The sequence below is a fragment of the Erpetoichthys calabaricus genome, chromosome 1 (assembly GCF_900747795.2).
Source record: "Erpetoichthys calabaricus chromosome 1, fErpCal1.3, whole genome shotgun sequence".
NCBI lineage: Eukaryota > Metazoa > Chordata > Cladistia > Polypteriformes > Polypteridae > Erpetoichthys > Erpetoichthys calabaricus.
Genome location: NC_041394.2, coordinates 231,325,047 through 231,348,455, shown reverse-complemented (window position 1 = coordinate 231,348,455; position 23,409 = coordinate 231,325,047). Strand labels below are relative to the sequence as shown.

The 23,409-nt window shown below is 35.6% G+C and overlaps 1 protein-coding gene across 1 annotated transcript in view; it reads right to left on the bottom strand.

The window, feature by feature from the left end:
* Positions 1-23,409, bottom strand: part of LOC127526207 (mucin-19-like) — a 62,599-nt gene that overhangs the window by 23,866 nt on the left and 15,324 nt on the right. The window contains exons 5-16 of the mRNA XM_051921023.1: positions 21,068-21,131; positions 20,752-20,849; positions 15,439-15,658; positions 15,025-15,144; positions 9,596-9,716; positions 9,361-9,499; positions 9,177-9,266; positions 7,963-8,032; positions 6,208-6,345; positions 5,866-6,021; positions 2,702-2,796; positions 1,092-1,218 (exon numbers count right to left, since the gene is read on the bottom strand). Of these exons, the coding sequence (XP_051776983.1) occupies positions 1,092-1,218; positions 2,702-2,796; positions 5,866-6,021; positions 6,208-6,345; positions 7,963-8,032; positions 9,177-9,266; positions 9,361-9,499; positions 9,596-9,716; positions 15,025-15,144; positions 15,439-15,658; positions 20,752-20,849; positions 21,068-21,131 (1,438 nt within the window). The remainder of the gene's footprint in view (positions 1-1,091; positions 1,219-2,701; positions 2,797-5,865; positions 6,022-6,207; positions 6,346-7,962; positions 8,033-9,176; positions 9,267-9,360; positions 9,500-9,595; positions 9,717-15,024; positions 15,145-15,438; positions 15,659-20,751; positions 20,850-21,067; positions 21,132-23,409) is intronic.

The following is a 23,409-nucleotide window of genomic DNA, read 5'->3' as shown; positions in this document are numbered from 1 at the left end:
AACCATGACATTGATTGACAACACCTGACTCTAATATCATGCTCAGTTTACCTGCTCGGTTTACATACTTTTTGTCATTCACAGATATATAATACTGGGTGATTTTCTGCAATAAAAAATGACCAAGTATTGTATATTTGTCTCATTTGTTTAGCTGAATTCTCCATATCTACTTTTAGGTCTTGTGTGAAAATCTAAGTCATATTTATGCAGAAATATGGAAAATTTTGAAAGGTTCACTAACTTTCAAGCACCACTGTAATGTGGGAACTCGCTTGCTGCCAGCTAACAGATGATGTAACATTTAACCCATTATTAAATGTCCTACACTGCCCTGCTTCTGTTTATCTAAGCCCTGAGTAATCACAGCTTTTCCAACAAGCATATGCACTGCTGGCCTCTTCTTGCAACCCACAAAACCTCTTCACAGAGTTATCCATCCTGCTCTTGCAAGAGATTATATTCTTACTGTTGTCAAGGTCGTGTAGTGCCCCTACTTGCCTATAATACCAAGTCTCTACCTGGAAGCCTGTTACGTTTTTGGTTTTTTTTTGCCAAAAATAAACACACATGCATATGTGTTTTTGATTTGTCCTCAAATGTACTTAAATTAACATTTGGGCAACATGTTGCAAAGTATATCAATTATCAAACAAGCAAATTTTCTCATTCACTTTGATGAATTAGCAACAGGAAAACAAATGCTCTTTCCTGGTTTTGTTTTAGCATGGGTTTTGTAGGAACTGACAGTGACTAATTTCTTATCTATACATCCATCTATCATATTGATATGCAGGATAAGGATTCAGTGGTTATCCACACAGCATCAAGATTTCAGCAAGAACCAACTTTAGAATGGCTTCATTTCAGGGCACACACACGCACACACCCTTCCACATTTACTCATATATGAATATTATATTTGCTAATTAGCCAAGTACGCACATTTTTGGATGCCTAGGGAAAAAATCCATAAATGCATGGGGAGACTTGCAAAAGTCACCCTGACAGACTGTGGGCTGAAATTCAAACCTGGTACTGTGAAATTATTGTATCACTATAAAAATACAAAAAAAAAAAAAAATACATACCACACTGGTCTTTCCTCCAGTTGGACAAAATCAGACCCACTGCAGCACAAGCTTTTGCATAGTTATCCAAAGCAACACACAAGCATATTTCAGCATTGTCACAAAGACAGGTACCGGTAATACATTGCTAAAAGTTCAAATAAAAAATTAAATCATATTAAGAAAATGAAAAACAATCCTTTTAATATACAATTTACCATTTGTGGGATTTTAGTAAAATATTTTCGCTAAGAAAAATGTTTGAAGGCAAATAGTATTTGTTTGAATAATCGCTTTGTGACAGATGTCTGGGGTGTTTTCCCGGCCACGAGGCCATCATAGTGGAAGGACCGAGGGAGCAGACGTACACAGGGCACTGCCTCCTCCAAAGCTGTAAATGTCAGCCCCCCTGGGTTCCAGCAGCACCTTGGGAGTTGGAGTCTGGCACAGCCCTGTTGGGTTCCATGGTAGCCGCCAGGGGGGCTGCAGAGCCCTACTTTGGCCTTTCACCACACTTGGGAATGATTCCTGATCTCCATAACAGGCCACCTGGAGTACTTACTACCAGGTGCAGCTTAAAAGGGCTGCTTGCCTTCATTCCAGCAGCCAGAGTTGGGAGGAGGAGGATGATGATGACAACGACGATGAAGATAAAGATGAAACTTGGTGGGAGGAGTGGAGGTAGAAGGAAAGACGGGAAGAAAATAGAGAAGACAAAGTGCTTGGTGCATTACATACACATAACAAGGTAAATGCAGTGAAACAACACAATATAAAATACATAACACCACTGCAACAGTACATACAGTAGCAAAAAATATATTGTACAAAACACAAGTATAGAAAGAAATACAGTAAAGTATAATTGCACTCCTACATAGTAATATATCAAGTCATTATAAAATAAACAAAACAAACATAATTTAGATTGGATGCAGAAATCTGGAAAAGACAGAAATAAATCAGAGACTTTCTTTAACTATTGTGACTGCAGTAGGACAGAAACTGCTTATATGTCTAGTAGATCTTGCCTTTACTGACCAGTAATGTTTCTCTGGTGGTAATAACTGAAAGAGTTGGTTTCCTGAATGTTTGTAGTCTTTGCTTATATTTTTAGCATGTTTCTTGACCCATGATGTGTGCAGGACCTTAATGGAGTCCAGTTTCAGGTCTACAATCTTCTCTCCAGTCCAAACAACATACTGTAGTATATCTTTTGAGTGAGGAGATGCATTGCAATGCCAGACTGTTATGGAGAAAGTGAGGAAGCTTTCAGTGTTGACTTTGTAAAAGTGTACTAGCACCAATTGAGATAAGTTAAACGTTTTAAGTTGATGGAGAAGCAGAACCTTGGCAAGCTTCTTTGATAAGACCAGTTATGTCTTCCTCCTTTATCAGATTTTGAGTGATATTTGTGCTGATAAATTTAAATGATTCCAGGCTGTTCACAGTGATATAATTTGTAACTAGGGTGTAGGAGGTTTGCAGCATTAGTACTGATTTAATATTTTCTGGAGAGAGTTCCATACAAAGTTTGAATAGTCCGGACAATTTTGAGAAACACCCATCCCTCTTCACCAAAGGTTACCAAAGCTAATCAATGATGTATATATAAAATTCCATTCACTTACTTTGAGATAACTATCATATTCAACAAAAGCATGGCATTGGGCAAACACTCCATTAGGATCCTTGAGAGCAGCACAGTTTTCATTTGCATATTTTTCTGTAAAAATGTTGTTAAAATCCAGTAGATAGTTAATAATATTGCAGAAGGAGTAAGAAACATTTAAGGCACAAACATAACACACCATTACAAATATTAAGTAAATATTTTAACAGATTAACATTAGACTTGCTGTTCAGAATCAATTTTGTAACTTCACCACACCACTACAAACCTGAAATAACAGAAATGCTAGAAAGTGTGTCCAAACCGACTTGTGATGCACCTAAAAATTACTGCAAGATGCTTTCTTAATATCCCTAACTGTTTCTACAGAATGTCTGTTACAGCAAATACTAGATGTGTTTTTTGTCATGTAGTCATTCAAACTTTCTAGTTTAAAAATCAGCCGTAGACTAAAGATTTTCTGTTTCTCAGTTACAATCTGTTTCAGGCTTTGCTATTTTATTTTTTCCTTATGTTTTACAATTGATTATTTGATGCTCTAACCTGTACACATTACTGTCTTTGTGGATACTACTGCTGATATCCCGCATTTCCTTCCATGTACCAGTGACATAGATTTGTGGCTTTAAATTGGCCCAGCATCATTGTTAGGTTCGTACATGAATATTCTTTGTGATCCAGTTGTGCCCAGTATAGCTAGCATAGGCTCTTTCCCATTTTGTCTAGGATTAGGTCAGGTCAAGTCAAGTCAAATTGGGGAGCATGCATTGATACAGTGCGTTGCCGCAGCCACTACACGACGAAACAACTTCGAGATCCCAGTTTGCAATTTAGAATATTATTTGTGTGACAAGTTTTTTCAGTGAAGATTTTAAAATGTCGAGTTAAGATGTACTTCTGGACGTGAAGTATTGGGGTGGTGTGAAGCATAGTGGTGCAATGGCTAATGCTGTTGCCAAACTTTTCCAAGAGCCAAGATTAAACCCTTAGCCAGGTCACTGCCTGGAGCTTGCACATCCTCTTGTTGTCTTTACAGGTTTTCTCCAGGTACCTCAATGACCTCCCACAATTGGAAAAAGTGCATGTGTTTAACTGGCAGCACTTAACTGGCCCATTATGGGTGAATGTAGGTTTGTGATTTAGTATACATTATGGTGGACCTGTATCTTCTATTGTTTTTTTAATTCTATTCAGAATACACAGTAGTTTCCTGTGACCCTAAAATGGCTTAGTCTAACAAATGGAGAAATTAAACAGTTTTTCTTGTGCTATTTCCTGTCAGATTAAGCTTTGGAAAATGTGGATTCAGAGTTGTGTTTATAAATGGAACTCTTACCATATGTCAAATAGAAATATTTTCAAAGTTAAACAGAACACAGTTCATTCTTCTTTACATAATATACAGTTGATATATTGTAAATAAATATGCAAATAGACAATTGGTTTGTAAATGGTCCTTAATATGCTCTAGCAATGAATTGATATTGGGGTCATTTAAATAGCTGTTTATCTGTTACTTGAAGGAAACTATTACAAATTATTTAGCACCATTACATATTAAAACCAATTTAACCTAGTTTAGAGTGAAAGGGGCCAAAAACTATTCCAACAGATAGACTTGCTTGGATGCAAGACAGGAACCAGTCCTGGACAGGATACCAGGCCATTATAGGGTTCATTCATACCCACACCCATATTAGCAGTGATGTTTTTGGCTTGTAAATTCTGGTGGGGCCACTTGGACACTGTCAGAAAGGAGGAAGCCACCTTGAAGAGCTGTGCAGAATGTGAGTGATTGTAAGTGAGTGAGTGAGTGAGTGAGTGAGTGAGTGAGTGAGTGAGTGAGTGAGTGAGTGAGTGAGTGAGTGAGTGAGTGAGACAGACGAAAAGACAGATAGAAAAATGTTCTTTTTCTACTCTTAAAGTTTTACTCTGGCTGTTAGCCTTGCTGTCTTTCTCATAGGTGGGGGACAATTTGAATTCAGTTTTGTCAGTTTGACTTACTTGTATGGAATGTTACTTGCTTTTAATAAATTCAGTAACGTAAAAAAAAAAGAAAGATTTTCAAGAGTAGACCTTACAAGACCTACTCGTTTGTTCCATAAATCCATTCACATTTGTATGTGGCAACCAGCAATTTTGTAAAAAGATTTTAGCTTGAATCTGCTCACATAGCAAGGTGGCACTAGCTGTATGAATGTGCAGACGGGGGATATGGCAGAAAAAAGATCATTGGAGCCACATGGAAGGCACTGTGAAAAAATTCATTTAAGTCTCACCCCTGGGTTTTGTTTTTCATGTCTGTTACACTTTGTTGTTTTTTTCTTTTTCTTTTTAATCAGTATGTTTTAGTTTACATTTTATTAATTTGTTTTATTTATTGGTTATGTTTTATGATGTTTTTATGAATTTTTATGAACAATATGTAATGCATTGGTTAATTTTTTTTGATGGTTCTAAAGTGAGATTCTTAATTAGGAAACAGGCTCCAGGTTCTGTGAATCTGCCTGTTAATGAGGACCTCAGGGCAGTATACATGGTTAGGCCTTGTATAGGATACTGTGTGCTATGCACCTACTATTGTGTATAGGAGGTTTGTTAGGTTTCTTTGCATTAAACCTTTGGCTTATCTTTTTGTTTATTTTCTAAATTAGTAATTAGGACTTGACTGAATTCTGTACTCATGAGCTTTTGTTTAAATTGTGTTGATTCTGTAGAAGTTTCTGCTCTAATTATTGACGTCAATAATAAATAAATTTGAATAATAGCATTTCTTTTTGTACCAGACTTCATTGAGGGTTTTTTCTTTCTTTTTTTAGCCTAAATCATAACAGTATGAGTAAAATGTCAGCCAAATAATACAATAAAATAATAGTATATTGATTAATTTTAAAAATAAAACCAAACAAATATACAACAGTGTCCTATAAATTATTTATAATAGAGAAACTGTAAATTTGAACTGTTGTAATCATTTATTCATCTTTTAACATTTTCAAAGCTTACATGTTTGCTGTGTTAGTTCCTAGAACAATTACAGTAGATGATAAGTATTACTTGTGATTAACATATATACCTTCCTGAAAAAATACAGTGTATATATTTTATTTATAAAATAAATTAAATAATAAATTATGTATTTATTTTACATTATTTTATTACCATTGTCTGATCTGATGCACGGTGTTGGAGGTACAAATAAGCATTGGTCCAGCTGTGTTGCCCAGGATTTGACAAAGGAATTGGCTGTTAGTTCCACAATACCATTACTCGCCATAAATTCATCTGTAACAATGTCATTGAAGGTGCCACAGAGACCTATACATAGGATTAAACAATATCAATGATTATATTATTTGAATTTCTCTTCTACCAAACTGCAGATAAGCTTCTTAATAAAATGTTATCTTGAAGGATATTCTGAAAGTTGATTTTTAGCCATAAATACAATAAGTGTGTTTTTAGGACGACAGACAAGCAAGAGCAGATACACAGTTGCCCTACCTTTGGTGGAGCCCTTTGCATCCATAGGTAATGTCAAATAGAGCTGCATGACAGGATCCACCTGAACCTGCAGGTTCATACCAAATCCTGTCAGTACTTGAACATACTGGGAAGACTGCCAAAAGATAACTACATCATCTGAAAGGCAAACAACAAAAGATATTAATAAAGCTGTTATAATACTATAGGTTACATGACAGAAAATATAACCCGTGTTAACATTTACTGTTGAACCAAAACAATATTTTGTGCTTGGAACTTTACTTTACGTGATATACAGTAAATGGCTTCTGCATGTCCATCCATCCATTTTCCAACCCGCTGAATCCGAACACAGGGTCACGGGGGTCTGCTGGAGCCAATCCCAGCCAACACAGGGCACAAGGCAGGAACCAATCCTGAGCAGGGTGCCAACCCACCGCAGGACACACACAAACACACCCACACACCAAGCACACACTAGGGCCAATTTAGAATCGCCAATCCACCTAACCTGCATGTCTTTGGACTGTGGGAGGAAACCGGAGTGCCCGGAGGAAACCCACGCAGACACAGGGAGAACATGCAAACTCCACGTGTGCTCCTCCAAAAGGCAGAATTTATTCCTACACTGTTTATATAATATACAGACCTTGTATTACTTAAATTGTAATAACTTTAAATTGTAATAATCTGTTGAAGCAATTTCACCTTAGTAGGTCATACTGTTTGTTAATATCTACTTAAAACGTATAGGTAAAAAGATGAATTTTGTATTTTATACATTATTACTTTAAGTTTCGCATACAGTACAGTGATATAGTAGTGCTTTTTGCTGGACAGCTTTAGGGATCTGGGTTTGATTTTTGTTCTGGTTTCTTTCTGTGTTGAGTGCCCTAACTGGGTTCAGCCCAGATGAACACTGCCACCTGCCATGTGGGGGAATGAACTGCTCCTGGTGTCTATGTTCACAGCATTCCGTCCAGGTTAAGTCTCCATTCCCATCGACCTCCTATTATGTCCATTCTGTCCAGGATGCCTGTCCTTCCTGCATAGCACTTACAACATGTTGGAAAATGTTTTAATTGTGGTTTTCTCAATCAGCTGAATGGCTAATGGATGTATTTCCACAAGTGACCAGCAGAACTATCTTGCCTTTTGAAGTTGTTAAATTACACTCTGTTCAACTGTTCAAGTTTTACTGCTTATGAAATATGACACCTGGGATACGCAAACAGTTTTCTGACCGTTGTCTAGAAATGGTTCAGAAATGTTTGAAGTGATTTGCAACGAATTGAAATGTAACAAGATTTAAGCTTTGAACAGAACTTTTCTTAACAAGAATTTTTCCTTTTTTTTTGCTATTTTAGTTTTCTTTTTTTTTGTGTGTGAACTGTTGTACTTTGAATTTTAACTAAAACTTTTAAAAACGAAGATATTTTGTCTGTGGAATCATTTCGGCCCGTCAGGCTTTTGTTGAATCCCATTTTTAAGTTAGACCAACACTTATGTGCAATAAAAATCCCATCTGTTTCAAAAGGCACCACCAAATTCTTCATAAACCTGAACAGGTGATATGAAAACAGGCTTCATAGTTTTCAAAATATTATTTTCGACTGAATGACTTGCTCCAGCTAATACAGCACAGTCTTTATTGATAACCAGTACCCTATGGTCCTTGAAGTTGTCTACTTTTCATAATATAGGTAAGCATTCAATAAAAGTTAAATTTAACCAACATTAAAATTAATTACTTTTAACTGAGATTTCTTTTACCTGTGCCATAGTTATAAGTGACCACATTCGATCCAGCTAAAACATTTTTAGGAGAAATACTGTACACAGTCTATAAAAAAGAAAAATAACAATTGGTTTATTGGAATTCATAATGAAAATTTTCAGTACAATAGATGTTTTTCAGGTTTTCTTCCCATCTTTCGTCTTTCAATAAGTAATCTATATACGCACACAAATGAGGATGTTTCAAGACTCAATCATTTCAGAAGATTAAAGCAGAAAAAAGTAAGGATAAGGCAGAAATTAGAGTGACTAAACATGGGAGGCCATTATTAAAACAGGACTTATACAGTTGAAGGACAGAGAACCAAAGAAAACAAGAAAGTAGTTTTGATTGGAAATGGGGACATGAAGAGACATGTACTGTAGAGCACAAACAGTACATATATTTTTGCAAAAAAGTTGCTTAATGCATCTTGCATATGGCAGGAAAAACTAAAATGCAAAGCTTTTGAGCACTAACATATTAATGCAAGAAAGTCTAGTAAGAAACTTACTTGAAAGTAGATTAAGAAGAAACAGATAAAACAAAAAACAAATCAGTTTCTTCAATAATATAAGATTGAGAAACTTTGTGGAGATACAGTAAATTCATGAAAAATATGGATATACTAAACCTAAATAAATGAAATAATAATAACAGATCATTCTAAACTGTACTATGCCCATTGCTTTCCTGACTGATGCCATGAGGAAACAGAAACTATTCTGGCAGCAAAAGGAACAATGTGAAGTCATTTGAACAGGGTACCATTTCATTCAGTCAATAATCACACTCCATGGGGGGAAAATTAGGATTGCCTATTAACCTCAAAGATACGTGAGGAACATTTTTGAGAAAAGCCATAAAAACATGGGGCAATTTGGAAACCATTCTGAGAACATACCCTGGCATTTCAATTAAACTATTGTTTAAGCCTGATGTTGGTTACTGCACTACAATGCTGCACACTAGCTAAACAGTTTCATGAAATACATAAAACAATATTAAACAGCCAAATACAAATACTGTATTTAAGCTAAGCCATCCTCTCCATTTTAGTCAGGGGTTAAACTACTATAAATATATTCAAATAAATATTTTATGTGTACAGGTTATTTAGATTATTCATTTTTGGTAGCTGCGATTTCTAAAAGCCAATATCGTACCCAAAAATAAAATTATCAGTTTTTAATTTTATTAATATACTTACCATATTATATAAAAGTTGAACTTGATTGATACATCTCCCCTTGTTACAGGCACTTAGTTCAGCTGTAAGAGTCCAGTCGGGGAGCTGGCCCTTCATTAAAACCAAGGTACAGAAATATGAGATGACCAGTAGTTGTAAGAAACCACCAACATTAATCAAAGCTTACTTGTATTTAACAACTCACCATTGCTATGACAAATCTGCAGTTTCCATTCACAGTGTAGGATTTGCCATCAAATGTTGTGATGAAGGAGCCACTTTCAATTTTGCAACGAGATGTGCAGTTTTCCTTCTGGCAATCCCATTTTCCACCATTACAAGTACTGGAATCAGGGTTTATTTGACAAATATTATTAAAATGTATGCAGTATAGAAGCATTGTAATTATTTTGTTCTCTGTTGTTCAATGAGCAACTCACCATGACTCACAAAATGACTCTCTGCTTTTTCCTGATTGGTAAACACCATCATTATATTCACATGGACAGTTCTCTTGCTCCACACAATTGCCATTTCCTCCAAGGTCATCAAGAATTGTGCCTTGTTGGAAACAATAAATAAAATTTTAGTATGATTTTCAAATTTTAGTATGAAATAATTAATTGTATATTTTGCGTAATGCAGATTATGTCTTATGTTATACTTCAAAACAGGTTAAGTTCTTTCATAATTCCAGTGTATGTAAAAGTGCAGCAGTGAGAGTGAAAAGCTAGAAGAGCCTAAATTGACCAATGTTACCAAGCCAGAAAAAAGTAGACAATGGTAAGTATCTAGGTATTTATTAGGAGCAAGTGAGAAAATAGTTGAAGGGTTTACAGAGTGAAGCATATAGGAATGTTCCATGGTACCCTCATTGGAAATTGGTTCCTGGACATAAAAACATATAGGGATGCAGCGGCAAATTTAAGTAACTCACTAAATGAATCCAAAAATGTATTGTTTACATTCAGACGTTGTGTTCTATAAGGAATAATAGGCACAAACAGTTGTAACAAGCAATGAAGAATAATCATCAGTAATTAGCAGTAAACCAGAGCTTCTGGGCATAGGCCATAGGTCCCTGTGACTCTGACATGGATTCAGTCTGTTTTAAGAATATATTTAAGTTTTTATGTAGTAGTGATCAGAAGAGAGTGATCATGTTTCCTATGACCAAAACTATGAAAGGGTTTGGAGCCATCACAAAAGATACCACTTAAATAAGAAACTAAAAAACTAAAACACATTACTGTACTTAGATTATACATGCATCTAGTATCAGGAATGCAATAGACACTGTCTAATGGAGAATTGTTTTGCAGGAACACCTGGGATAAATCATTCACTGTTTAATGGATGTAACTACCTGACCTAGTTACCTAGTCTTTACTACACTGACAGCTAAACTACTTACTTCTTTCAAATATATATATATATATATATATATATATATATATATATATATATATATATATATATATATATATATGTTTTGCTGGGGTTTTTTTAATCCAAAGTTAAAGAAATACTGTCAAAAAGACATGCTATCTTGTATCTTAAATTCTGTGAAAAATTGAATTTGGAAGCATTTATAATTTTAGCAGATCATTAAGAAAATAATGATCAGCTATTGCTCTTTTGGCATTATTTATTTATTTTTTGTCTTTTGTTATTATACAGAGAGCAAATTATACTTATTGATGGGATATTAAAACTGTTAACATTTTTAGTTTTTTAACATTTTTAGCCAACATTAGGTCTGTTAATTCCGATTTGTTTGCTGCTCCCTTCTGTCTTCGTCTCTTTCTGGCCTGCATAATCTTTCCTCTCCTGACAGCATGGTTTCCCTTTATAACAACTGTATTTCCCAACTGCTAGATATCTTTGCTCCCTTAAGGACTAGGCAGGTTCCTGGTACCTGCTGCTGTCCCTGGTACACCCATGAGCTCAGAGCTACAAAAGCCACTAGCCGGCATCTTGAGCAGCTTTATAAGAAAATGGGCCTCATAGTTCACTCACAGCTTTATACTGAGCACATACTGTACTTGAATATAGGATGCCCTTAACACTGCTCACTCCAACTATTATTGCTCTTTCATAAATGGTGCTAAGTCTAGACCTAGAACTCTTTTTAGGACTCCTCCAACCCCCTCCTTTAGCATGCCCTAATACAGCTGAACAGTGTCAGGCTTTCTTACAATTCTTCGCTCCCAAAATTGATCAAATCTATCACAGTTTCCCCTCCACACCTCAATCACTCACTCATTTTGATCTGCCACCTCCATCATCAAGACTCACTTGTTTCTCGCCTGTAGACTCTCTCGTTATCTCTGAACTTATTAATAAGTCTAATTCCTCCTCCTGTCTGCTAGATCCTACACTCACTTCTCTGCTTAAGACATGCTCATCCATAATTAGTAGTCCTGTTGCCTCACTGATAAATGCATGTTTCATTTCAGGTTCTGTCTCTACTATCCTCAAAACTGCTGCAGTTACCCCAGTCCTTAAAAAACCTGACTTGGCTTTCCTCTCTTTCCAGTTACAGGCCTATCTCTAATCTCCCTTTTTAGGCCAAGGTGATGGAACATGTGGTTGCTACACAACTCCATGCTTTTCTTCTAGACAATACACTCTATGAGTTTTTTCAGTCTTTCATACACAGCACAGCACTGAGACAGCTCTTCTCCGTGTAGTTAATGATCTTCTCAGGTCTGCAGATTGCGGTTCACTTAATTTTCTCCTGCTTCTTGACTTAAGTGCAGCATTTGACACTGTTAATCATGAAGTCCTCCTCTCCCGTCTCTCCACTGTAAGTATCTCTAGCTTAGTTCACATTATATCTTTCTAATCGGCAACAGTTTGTCACACTCAGCCGATATAAAACCTTCACATAACCTGTGTCGTGTGGTGTCCCTCAGGGTTCAGTCCTTGGGCCATTACTCTTTCTAATTTATACCCTTTCTTTAGGTCAGATTATTCACAGAGATGGCCTTAACTTCCACTGTTATGCAGATGATATACAGTTATATCTTAATACACACTCCCCTACAGACTCGCCTCCCAGCACCCTCACTGACTGCATCACTGCTCTTAAGCTATGGATGGAAAATAACTTTCTCAAACTTAATGCCAATAAAACTGAAGTGTTACTGGTAGGCCCAAACTCCCTACTTTCTAAGGCATCCAACTTCTCTGTTTCTATTGATGGTACACTTGTCAAACCTGCTCCTGTTGTCAGAAATCTAGCTGTTTTGTTTGATTCATCACTTAACTTTGAGCTACACATTAGGTCTCTGTCCAAAATTTAATTCTATCATCTCTATAACATTGCCTGCCTCTCTGTCCATTTTTTTCCTTTAATGATGCTCAAAATGTTCATTGTTTCATAATGTCTGATATTCATTACTGTAATTCCCTCTTCATCGGCCTCCCTGCAAAATCTATACAGAAGGTACAGTACATTCAGAACTCCACAGCCAGAGTCCTCACCCACACAAAGTGTTCTGCTCACATCTCCCCTGTTCTCTCCCAACTTCACTGGTTACCGGTTCCATCAAGAATTAAATTGAAGATTCTGCTTCTCACATAACCTTGCCCCTCTATACCTCACTCAGCTCCTGGCTCCATACACTTCTTGTCGCTCTCTCAGGTCATTGAGCAGTAATCTCCTTACTGTCCCACGCACTAGACTGTCCACCCTGAGAGGCAGGTCCTTTAGTGTTATGGCCCCTCAACTCTGGAACTTTCTTCCTCAGTCTCTCTGAGATTGCTCCTCTTTCTCCACCTATAAATCTCAACTCAAAACTTTCCACTTCAATGAACTTTTTTCCCCCTCCCCCTCTGTATGTAAAGCTACGTTTGTGAAAGATGCTATATAAATGCAACTTATTTTGCTTCCTTGCTTGTTACACTTTGTGGAGTATGGCCAGGGACCTTGCCGACCAGGACGCCTCTACACTGGAAAGATTGGGGGGGAGCATATCCAGATCATTACCTCCCCTAGAGTTCTTGGTGACAGCCCCCCTGGGATGCAGCAGTGCCTCAGACTCTCGCAGGGCTCCATGGGAGCTGGAGTTTGGTGCAGACCTGTTGGGTTCCGAGGGCACTGCCAGGGGGTGTTGCAGCTGTTGCTGAGCTTTTAATTACTGCACTTCTGCCACACCCGGAAGTACTGCCAGATCTGGGTCAACAAGCGCCAGGTGCCTTATAAAAGGAGCCAGCAGCCACTACTCCGGAAGCCAGAGTTTGATGGAAGAGGATGAAGCTTGCCAGGAGGAGTGGAGATGAAGAAAGAGAAAAAAGAGAAGGAAAAAGAATGAAGTGAAGTGTGCTTTTGGCTGTGCTGGTGATTGTGCTGTACACGTGAAAAACAGGGGAAGGCGTTTCAAACTGGGAAAAGAAAAAAAAATAAAAGCTTGTGATTGCACATGTGTCCGACATCTGTTTGTGGTCAGGTTGGGGCAGCTGGTGCTCCCCGTGGTAGTCCACAACGTTATTACTAGGTTTTCAGTAGCACACTGCCCTTTTTCAGTTAAACCAGCATGTTATCCCCAAGTTTCATTTCAATTACTACATTGTAGATATTAGTACAATAAAATAATGGAAACTGACAGAAATCCATGAAACTCTTCCTAAATGATTTACAATGGAAAAAAATTCAGTCCTAAATCTTCTCTATATACTTCTTTCTGTCCTAACACTAATTATTGTCAATTTACCAACAACCCAGTGGTTGACTATTTATTAAAGATATGGGACATTTGGATATGGAAATGTAAGACACATTTTAAGGAAGGGAAGCTCTTATCTGTTTCCCTTATACATAATAATCACCTATGCTGTATTCTATCTATGAATGACAACATATTTTGCAACATTTATAGATCTCTTTATTGATAATGCAATTGCATACTTTGAACAAATAAGCTTCAATTTTTTCTTCCATTTGCAAATTAGAAACTTTTTTTTAAAATAACCTACCTAATTTTCCATGCTTTTCACCTAAATCTAAGGAGATACTCTGAAATTTACCTTTTACTGATCTTGAGGAAGAACGGGAAAGGATTGTTCAGTGAAAATTTCAGAAAAGGAATGGAATTGTCCAATTCATAAAGCACATCATAGTTTAAAATGTGCCTGGCATATCACAATTAAACTTATAATTTTTATTGATCAAATACATCTTGTTTAAAATAGCCAGGACCAAATTCAACTTATGAACATTATCAAATGTCTATATTGCCAGGTCACATTTTTGGAATGCCCTAACAATTAAACCATTTTGGACAAAAATATTTATTAAACTCTCAGACAGCCTTAGATTTAAAATTACTCTAAACCACAGTATTTGGTAATACCAGACTGATTAAAATTGTGCTGTGAAAAACTGGTTGTAATAACCTTAACAAAAAATTACTTTTAGCAAGACTGAAAAAAATCTCAATCCACCCAAAATAACTCAGTGAGAAAGCAATATTAAATTTTATCGCAAACTGGAACAACAGAGTGTCTTTTTAAGGTGATCTGTTCAAAATGTTTTCAAAATCTGGCCAGAATTCAATAATGTAATTCTAAAGTAAACATGCCATTCCCATGGTTAACTTTTTAATTCCACTTTCTGTCTTGTCATATACAAAGAACTATTTTAAACAGGGCTATCTATTTGAATTGTTCTCTTTGTTAGTTGATTGAATACTGAATTCTTTTAAAAATTGTTTTTATGGCTTATGATATTCTTATTTGTTTGAATGAGTTGTGTTTTTATAATGTTTTATTTCCAAATTTTAAAAAAATAGCAGGTATGCGATTCAAAGACTGGAACTGCTTTAGCAAAAAGTCATTTTTACTTTCCTCCCCCCTTTTCCCTTACCGTCAGGACACTGGCAAGTTTGTGTTTCTGTCAGTTCAGAGGGTAATGGGTTGGAGCAGGTTGTGGGAATGGCAAGACCAACTTCTGCAAATATCATATTTCCAGAACAGGAAGGCTGTGCTGATGGTATCATTGAAATAAGACAAATGTCAGTTTATCAAAAAAAACAACAACATTAAAACTGTCAGTATTCTGCTGACAAGCAATAATTGTGACTGTCAATAGCACTACATCTTTATTTCTTGATCATATTAAATAATAGGTCATGGTGCAAAATATTACAACTTTACAACAGGAAAATAAGTTATTTACAGTTTGACACAGTTTGTAATTAAATTAGAAAAAATATATTTAGTATAAAAAATTGCTTTATTTATTTAATCATTCACCCAAAATGATTAGATTGTCTCTTACTGCAATTTGCTTCTTCTCTCCAGTTCACTGATCTGGCATTCAATAGGTCTCTGAGATTTTCAGGAGGGCACTGACGAGCTATTTCCTCATAGAATGCACACTGACATTGAGCTTGGTTAGCACAGCTGCAAGAATCTACTCCACACTGATCAACATAGCTCTGGAAGTTGTCACTTAGGCAGTAGCTCATAAAATGCTGTGATATAATATCTTGACATGTCTGAAACAAAGGGGAGAAAACAGGAAAATCATAAAAGCAGCAGAAAACAGTATTTGTGGTATGTTATGCTTTGTTGAATTATCTGTAACATGTACTGTAAATTAAATACTTATTCTGGTGAAAGCTCTTTCCAATGAACAAAGGACTAGTTTATGACATTTAACATTGACTCAAGAATTAAATACTCAATGCTTAAGAATACTTCATGGAATTATGTAAACAGTTAAATCTCACCATGTCATTGTGAGATCCTGCTTCATTCATCAACCCCTTACAAGCAAGAGCATTTTTTTCAATAATATGTTTAAAAAATTTTGGACTCTTCTTCTTTAAAGCAAAATCACAAAGGTAAACCATTTTTTCAGACTGGGAACATTTTAAAGATACTTGGGTGGTAGGGTGCAATTTTAAAAATGATTCATTAATAGCAAGGCCAAGAAAAAAGAATTGTAGTCTGGCAATCCATAGTTATTTTATGGTTACACTGATCCCTATCAAAGAATGTCCCACAGGGGACTAGTGGGGAAGTAAAGGGTGGTTTGTACGTGGGAGGCACAGTATACAGGTATTTAAAGGGTGAAAAGGATGTTTAAAGTCAGTAAGTACACAAGCAATCTGAAAGGCTGGAGAGAGATCTAACATCAATGAAAGCTGACTTGATAGAGAGCCAAGAGTTATGTTTTTTGTTACTGAATAAAAGTATAATTTTTTAATTGTAACAGGACTTTATCTGTTAATGTGAACCACCACTACCACCACCAATAGGCTACAATTTAGTTTTATTCAGTCAATTGTATATGATTGTATAGGGATTACACATATTGCTAATTAATTTAAAGTGCACACAATTTATTTTTCAACAAATGAGAGGACTATCCCAAAATGTGTTTAAATAAAATAACTTTGAATTGGACAACGCAGGTATACATTATGAATTGGTGGATTAGTGTTTGACCAAACACTTCCTTTAACATAACTGATTAATAACTGTACAAAAATGTGTTCATCTTAGAAATGTGAGATACATAAAGCATTCTAAAGTATGAGGTTCTAATTGATAAAAGGGTGGCTGAACAGGTGAGATGTTTTGGAGCTATCACACTTATGTCACTCATTATGATGTCCCAGTTTGTGTTTTAAAAAACTGCAAATCTACAGCTTTCAAATACAGTTCCAGTTATGTTACTGCCTTGTTGTTATACTGACAGCTTTTCAAAGAAGGACAGGATGTGTAATTTTGTTGATTCATTGGGGGATTAGCCATCAATCAAAGCAACACTTTTTTCAACCAAGGAAGGTTTGAAAATGAAATGGCCTAATGGCCTCATACTAAAACATGGCGTATGGACAAGACTAGAAATGTGCGTATGCACAAAAAAATTCAGATGCAAAACACTGTGCGTAAGCAAAGTTCTACACACTTTCCCTTTATAAATCCCAATCAATGTGAATTTTAACGCACATGCACTCGTCTACAGCTCCGCCCCAACTCCTCCCAGAATTTCACCCATTTGAATATGCAAATCAATATAAATTTCCCCTTCTATTCAGCATTTCATTAAAAACAGTGGCAAAAGCACATGGACAAAAATGAATTTCAGCAAATGCAAAATGGAGGTCCTGTTCAGTGAAGAATAGGCAAGGAAAAACATACTATTTGGTGGCTTAAGCAGTGGTATAAGCAACAAAAGGAAATTGATGGAGTAGAACAGCATGGTGAAGGCACTCAAAAGTTCAGATTCAGAAAGTTGCACATAGCACATAGCCCAAAATAAAAAAAAGTGGTCAGACATCAAAGTAGCTATGAAAATGTGAGTTGCAGTCCACCATCCAATATCATCATATGGAAGCGTATTAGGGCCACAGAAAAGAAAGAAAAGATAGGGACACAGTGAAAAAAGTCTATGTCGAGATTAAAGTCAAAATGTTAACTTTAATCATGAAATTTCCACTTTAATCTCGTAGTTCATTTTTTCATTAAAGCAGGACTTCATAAACTTCATCTTAAGATCGATGTTTAATTTACTACAGTTTCTCAAACCCCATCATAACTAAAGTAGCATGTTAAATGCTTTGTATTCTAAGTGTTTCCTGACCCAGTCATTAATCGCTATATGCTTCTTAAATGGGCATTCTCATACACAGACATGAGTGTGCAGAATACATTGCACAAGATATTACAGCTGTCTGAACATTTTAGAATACTAAGATGTATACTTGATATCATTTTCATGATGAAATGTATTAAAGCACATAAACATGTAAGAGCATGTTGGCGCAAAATTAGTGCTGCTGCTTCACAGTAAGGAGCTCACATTCCGGGTGTCCTCTGCCTGAAGTTTGTATATTTTACTGGTGGGTTTCCACCATGTGCTTCTGTTTCCTACCAAAGGCATGCAGGTTAGAGAATTTAATAAGGCTAATTTGACACTACTAGTGTATTTTTGTGCTTGTATTCACCTTGCGATTAGCTGGTGCCCCATCTAAGGATTGTTCCTGCCTCGGAGACAATGTTTACTAGGACAGGGGCAACCCTGGATAGAATGATTAAACATGTTTAATGAAGATTTTTCAATGTTCCTTAAAATGTCTGAACACTCAGTGTTCTAAGTTTATAGCTAGTTTTACTATCACAAATACATTTATTGTGTAGTGATTGGTTATACGGGGAAAGAAAATGGAAGGATAAGAGCTAGGGGTTGGTATGTTCGATAGAGACAGCACAGCTGCAATAAAGACCTAGTTCCAGAAAATGTGCATAGCTTTACACCAAGTTTAGTTTTTATACATCTCGTTGTGAGCTTGGAAATGGGCATATGTACAATTTATACATGAGGCCCCAGGATAGGTGGGAGCAAGTAACTTTCCTGTTTGCACTAGATGTGAGTCTGGCAACTTGCTTGGGGTGCCACATCTCATGTAATGTATAAACAGAAGTGTATAGTCTTTGAGACTTGCAATTAACAGGGCTGTGATATCAGAATACTTAATTGATGATACAGAATGTGTTTAGGTTTTTGAAACAAAACTACTGTTTGATACTCTAATAAGTAAAATATGTGGTTAAATCACAAATGACACATATGGTATGTCCACATGGAAAGATAAGATAAATTGAGTAGCCCACAAAAATCATGTAATTTTATTTATCTCTTTAGAGAAATTTACCAGCGCCAATAGCCCTCACACACTATCCCCCATTGTTGCACCAGGATCAAATCCCCCCTTTCTGCCACACATGAAATTCAAGAGCTGAACTGTATATTTTTTTGTACATTTTAAAATTGTGCACATTTGAGTTTTTAATTCAAATTCTACACATCAAAAATCATTTATGAAAAAATGTGTACATAAGAAAAATATTAAATGACACATACACACAAATTATCAGTACAGTAATACCTTATTACCCCCACCCCTAAAAATGACACCTGGTGAGTGGGGACAAATAAAGATATACTGCCTTTTGTATTACATAGTGAAAGATTAGTACTTAATGAAATACCCAAAAAATGTTATTTTGTATCTGCAGGTATTTCCTGCAGTTGTTAAGTCAAGAAAAAAATTGAGAACCACTGAGATAGATGAATGGTGTACTGGCATGGTGGTTCGGTGGTAGGTAACACTGCTGCTTCACAGCAAAGAAGCCTGGGGTTCATTTCCTGGATGCTACCTGACTGATGTTTACATATTCTCCCTGTGTCTGCATTGGTTTTCTCAGGGTGCTATTGTTTCCTCCCACATTCCAAAAACATGTGTGTTAGGTGAGTGCTAAATTGGGCCTGATGCATGTGTTTGTTCACCCTGTGATGCGCTGGTATCTGGTCCGGTGATTGTCCCTACCTTGCGCCTTGCTGGAATAAGCTCCAGATTATCCATAACCCTGCTCTAGATAAAACCTTTAAAATGTATGTTGTATAATTTATTATCATTGAATCTTAATTTTCTTACTTTCAGAAAATTTAAGAACAATATGTGTTATTTATAAGTATAAAATTTACTATTTTTAACAGCTGTTCCTAGCATGTTGTAATTAATTACAGTTAGGTGCTCCATCTGTTATTTCAACAATTCTGACAATAAGAAGCCATAATTTTTGGTTAATCTATTGTAAAATTTGGCATATATTGTGTTGCACAACATTATTCATTTGTCAAATTAACATTTTTCAAAAGATAAAGTTCTGTGATTTATTTTGATATATGGGAAATACTTTTAGTATTAGCCTTGAATTTTTCTTGCACTGAGTCCCATTTAAATGTGTGTCCGGTCGAACTTGTATGTGTGCAAATCAGAGACCGTGGGTCCTTTCTTCTGACCACACTGCAATGTTCCTGTATATGTGTGGCAATTGTTTTTGATGTCTGCCCCACGTATACAGCTGGACATGAATCACATGGTATGCTATAAACTGCATTCCGTGTCTCTGCTGCTAATTTCTTGCTTTTAGCATTAAAAAGGACTGTGTGCAGTGTGTTTGTAGGCTTGTGTGCTACTTTGATGCCTGATCTGGACAGGATATGTGTGGTACCCTCTGATACTCTGTGATGATAAGGAACAGTGTGCCAGGTTCGGGGGTGTCAGGAAGAAGTCAATTGTTTGCTAGGGTCTCAGTCGTCTCCTATGTAAGCATTGTTTCATGAATGTCTTTGGGTAGCCATTTAATGTGAACAGTTGGAAAAGATAGCAAAGGGTGTGAACTCTTCTGAATGGTTGTCTAAATGCAGCTCTATTTATGTGATAAGGCATGATTGCTTGCAAAGTGTAATATTTTATCTGCAAAACATTCCTTAGGGTAAACATCTGTAAATAACATAAACAAAGCAGAGAATATAAAAAAATACATTTTGATTTTATTAGTTGACAGTAATACTAAATAATATATACTATATTACATAAAAAAACATATTTCATAAATGGACCTCAGATGTGATTTTCACATTTCTAGGATTTGGGCTTATTCTAGCATCACAAATAATAAAAAGTGTATCCAAAGTCACAGCATATAGTAAAAATGTTTAGAATTTGGCAGAACTAGTCAGAATAAAAGTTGTGCTTGAAAAACACATACTTATTTAGTGAATTAATCTCACCATTTTGGTTTCTTGACAGTTTGATGGTTCAGGTAATGTTTGACATTCACTGTTACCAGGAACTTTACTCTGCTGTAACAACGCTCCAAGATTACTGTCTGAAGTAAAACATACAGAGATACTTTTGTTAGATCTGTCAAATTGTAAGATTCACAAAGTTATCTTGTTATATTTGTACACTTGCCATTCTCTATTGCTAAAAAAAATTCAAAATTAAATCTTTGATTTCTAATATTAATTATCTGTGTTTATCTTGCAGATGCTAAGTAAATTAAAAGTATACATATCATCAAAAAACATTTTTTAATATACTTACCATCTGTTTGGTAGTTTCCACACAATCCTGCTGTTTTCCCACGGTAATCAGAACGTAGCTGAACCTGAAAGGAAGAATGAGTGAAAAAAAGGAAGACATTTTAATACTTTAAATTGCATATATAAAGGTATGAATTCCAGTTACATTTTGTGTGTCTCTTTTAAAACTTTCAAGATAAAAGAGCAAGAGCTGTAAATATTGTAAATGCCCCAGTCCCCTTCATTATTAGAACAACCTTACTAAAATATAGAAATGTATCCATGTTAAAAAACTGAAAAGTAAAATATAATGCACTCGTTCATTTTAAGATGTAAAAGATATGATTTTAAGCTGAATGATGCCTGTGCAATCATTGTAGTTGCAGGGTTATTTTCTGTTTTAAGAAATTAAGCAATTTTAAATCTGTAAACATACAATAAATATACGGTATATATATTCGTATTTGAAAAACATACTGCACAGCAGCACCAACCTACTTTCTAATTTTGCATATGGTTTTGCATCAACACAAGTATTTTAATGCACTAAACTAAAGAAATCTTCTCTCACAAGAATTTATTCTCTCTGGAAGTGTACATGTCTGATACTTTATGTGTTATATTGTTATGAGTGTTAATCTGTTAGTTCTTTACTTTCACCTGTAGCCATCCTTATAAACATGAGCAACTATTATTTTTCCAAGAGTATTAAGTAAAGCTTTTTTATATATAAAAATGTTCTAAATTAAAAGTGCACTATGGTCTGGATCAAAAACCCTCAATAGTAAAAAGCAATTATAAATTACCAATGCCAGTTAATGTGTAATTTAGTTTGTTAAAAATATAATTGCTTTTAAAAACAAACCATCACATCAGTTATTCTAAAATTATTAATTAATAAATATGCAGCATCCTGAATAAAATAGCCATACATATAGTTTTCCATTTAAGCATAATTATACAGGATCAGTCTCCACAGACTCAATGTTTGAATTTGAGAAAATAAATTGAACTGCTGTTATTTTGATTTTATCAACATTTTAGCAATTATCCTTCACATTTGTGATTTAGATAATGGTATCCACTTCACAAAAATGCCAATGTACAGTTTGTGTATTCTCTGTTTCAGTATAAGAAAAAGACATACACCTGCAATCCAAAAGTGAGTAAATCAAGGATATCCTTACACATGTAATTCTCTCTCATTTAGGCTGATTTGTTATCCTACTAAACAACCAAATTCAAGCACACTACAGTGTACAGATGCAGCCACCAAAAATGCTGATGAAAGACCCAGTCTGTGACTTTATAATAAAATAATTTTTTAAAAATTTCCAAAAATGTCAGTGAGCAGGGATATGTTCCTAAGGCTGAGGCTCAGACAGCATGTAAAATGTCTACCTAGTAGTCGGTGGCGGAGGTGTAGCAATAGGGACCCCTGAATGTATCCATGTGAATAGGTCATTGCAGGAACCTCCCCTTGAAGTACAGCATTGACACACTTCCATGACATAATCAGAAACCTACGTAAGGGGGGCTCCAGCCTCCATTGCAGGAGTGTTTATGACGAATGTTACTTTTTTAATTGTATTAAGTATAATCAGAGCTGATTTCATAAATCATTAAGAAGATTTCCATATCTAAAAGCAAAAATTGAATTGACCCGGTTTGTTCAGACAATTCAGCCATTTCTGATTTGGCTTCATTCAATCACTCCATTCCCAGTTGTAATAACACGTGGCCAAAATCAGCAGCACCAATTCAGACACAAGGAGAGAGAATGACAGTGAGGCAGGGGGTGTAAGAAGTCAAAATGTAGTCCGTCAGCAATCCTTCCTATCACCGTATCCTCTGGAGAGAGAAGTTTTTCATATTTAAAGTTGATTAAATCTTACTTGTTATCTGTTATGTGCCAGGAGAGGCTTTCAGCCCTGGCTCTAATTTCAACAGAGAGCAGTGTGTGAAGGTCTTAAAACCTGGAAGATGTAGTGGCTACATTTGCTGTAACCAAAGCCTGCAAGCAGCAATTTTACTGTTAATGTAATGCCTTCATGAGCCTTTTTTTAAAACTTAATTATGTGCACTTTTTCTTTATTTTTTTAAATATTATGATATGTAGTTTGGACTTATTTTTTATTACCATGTCCATGTCACTCTTACTGTATTTGCATTTTTTTAGCTTTTCACTAATATAGATTTTTAAATTTACTTTATTCTATTATTATTGTTTTTCTATACATTATTGTAGTGTTTTACTTATATACGAAAATAAAATAAAGCATTTGTGTTTATTAAATTATCTGTTTGATCTTATTAATTTAAACTTCACTAATAAATTCTGCTATCTCAAGACTCAGGTGCGAC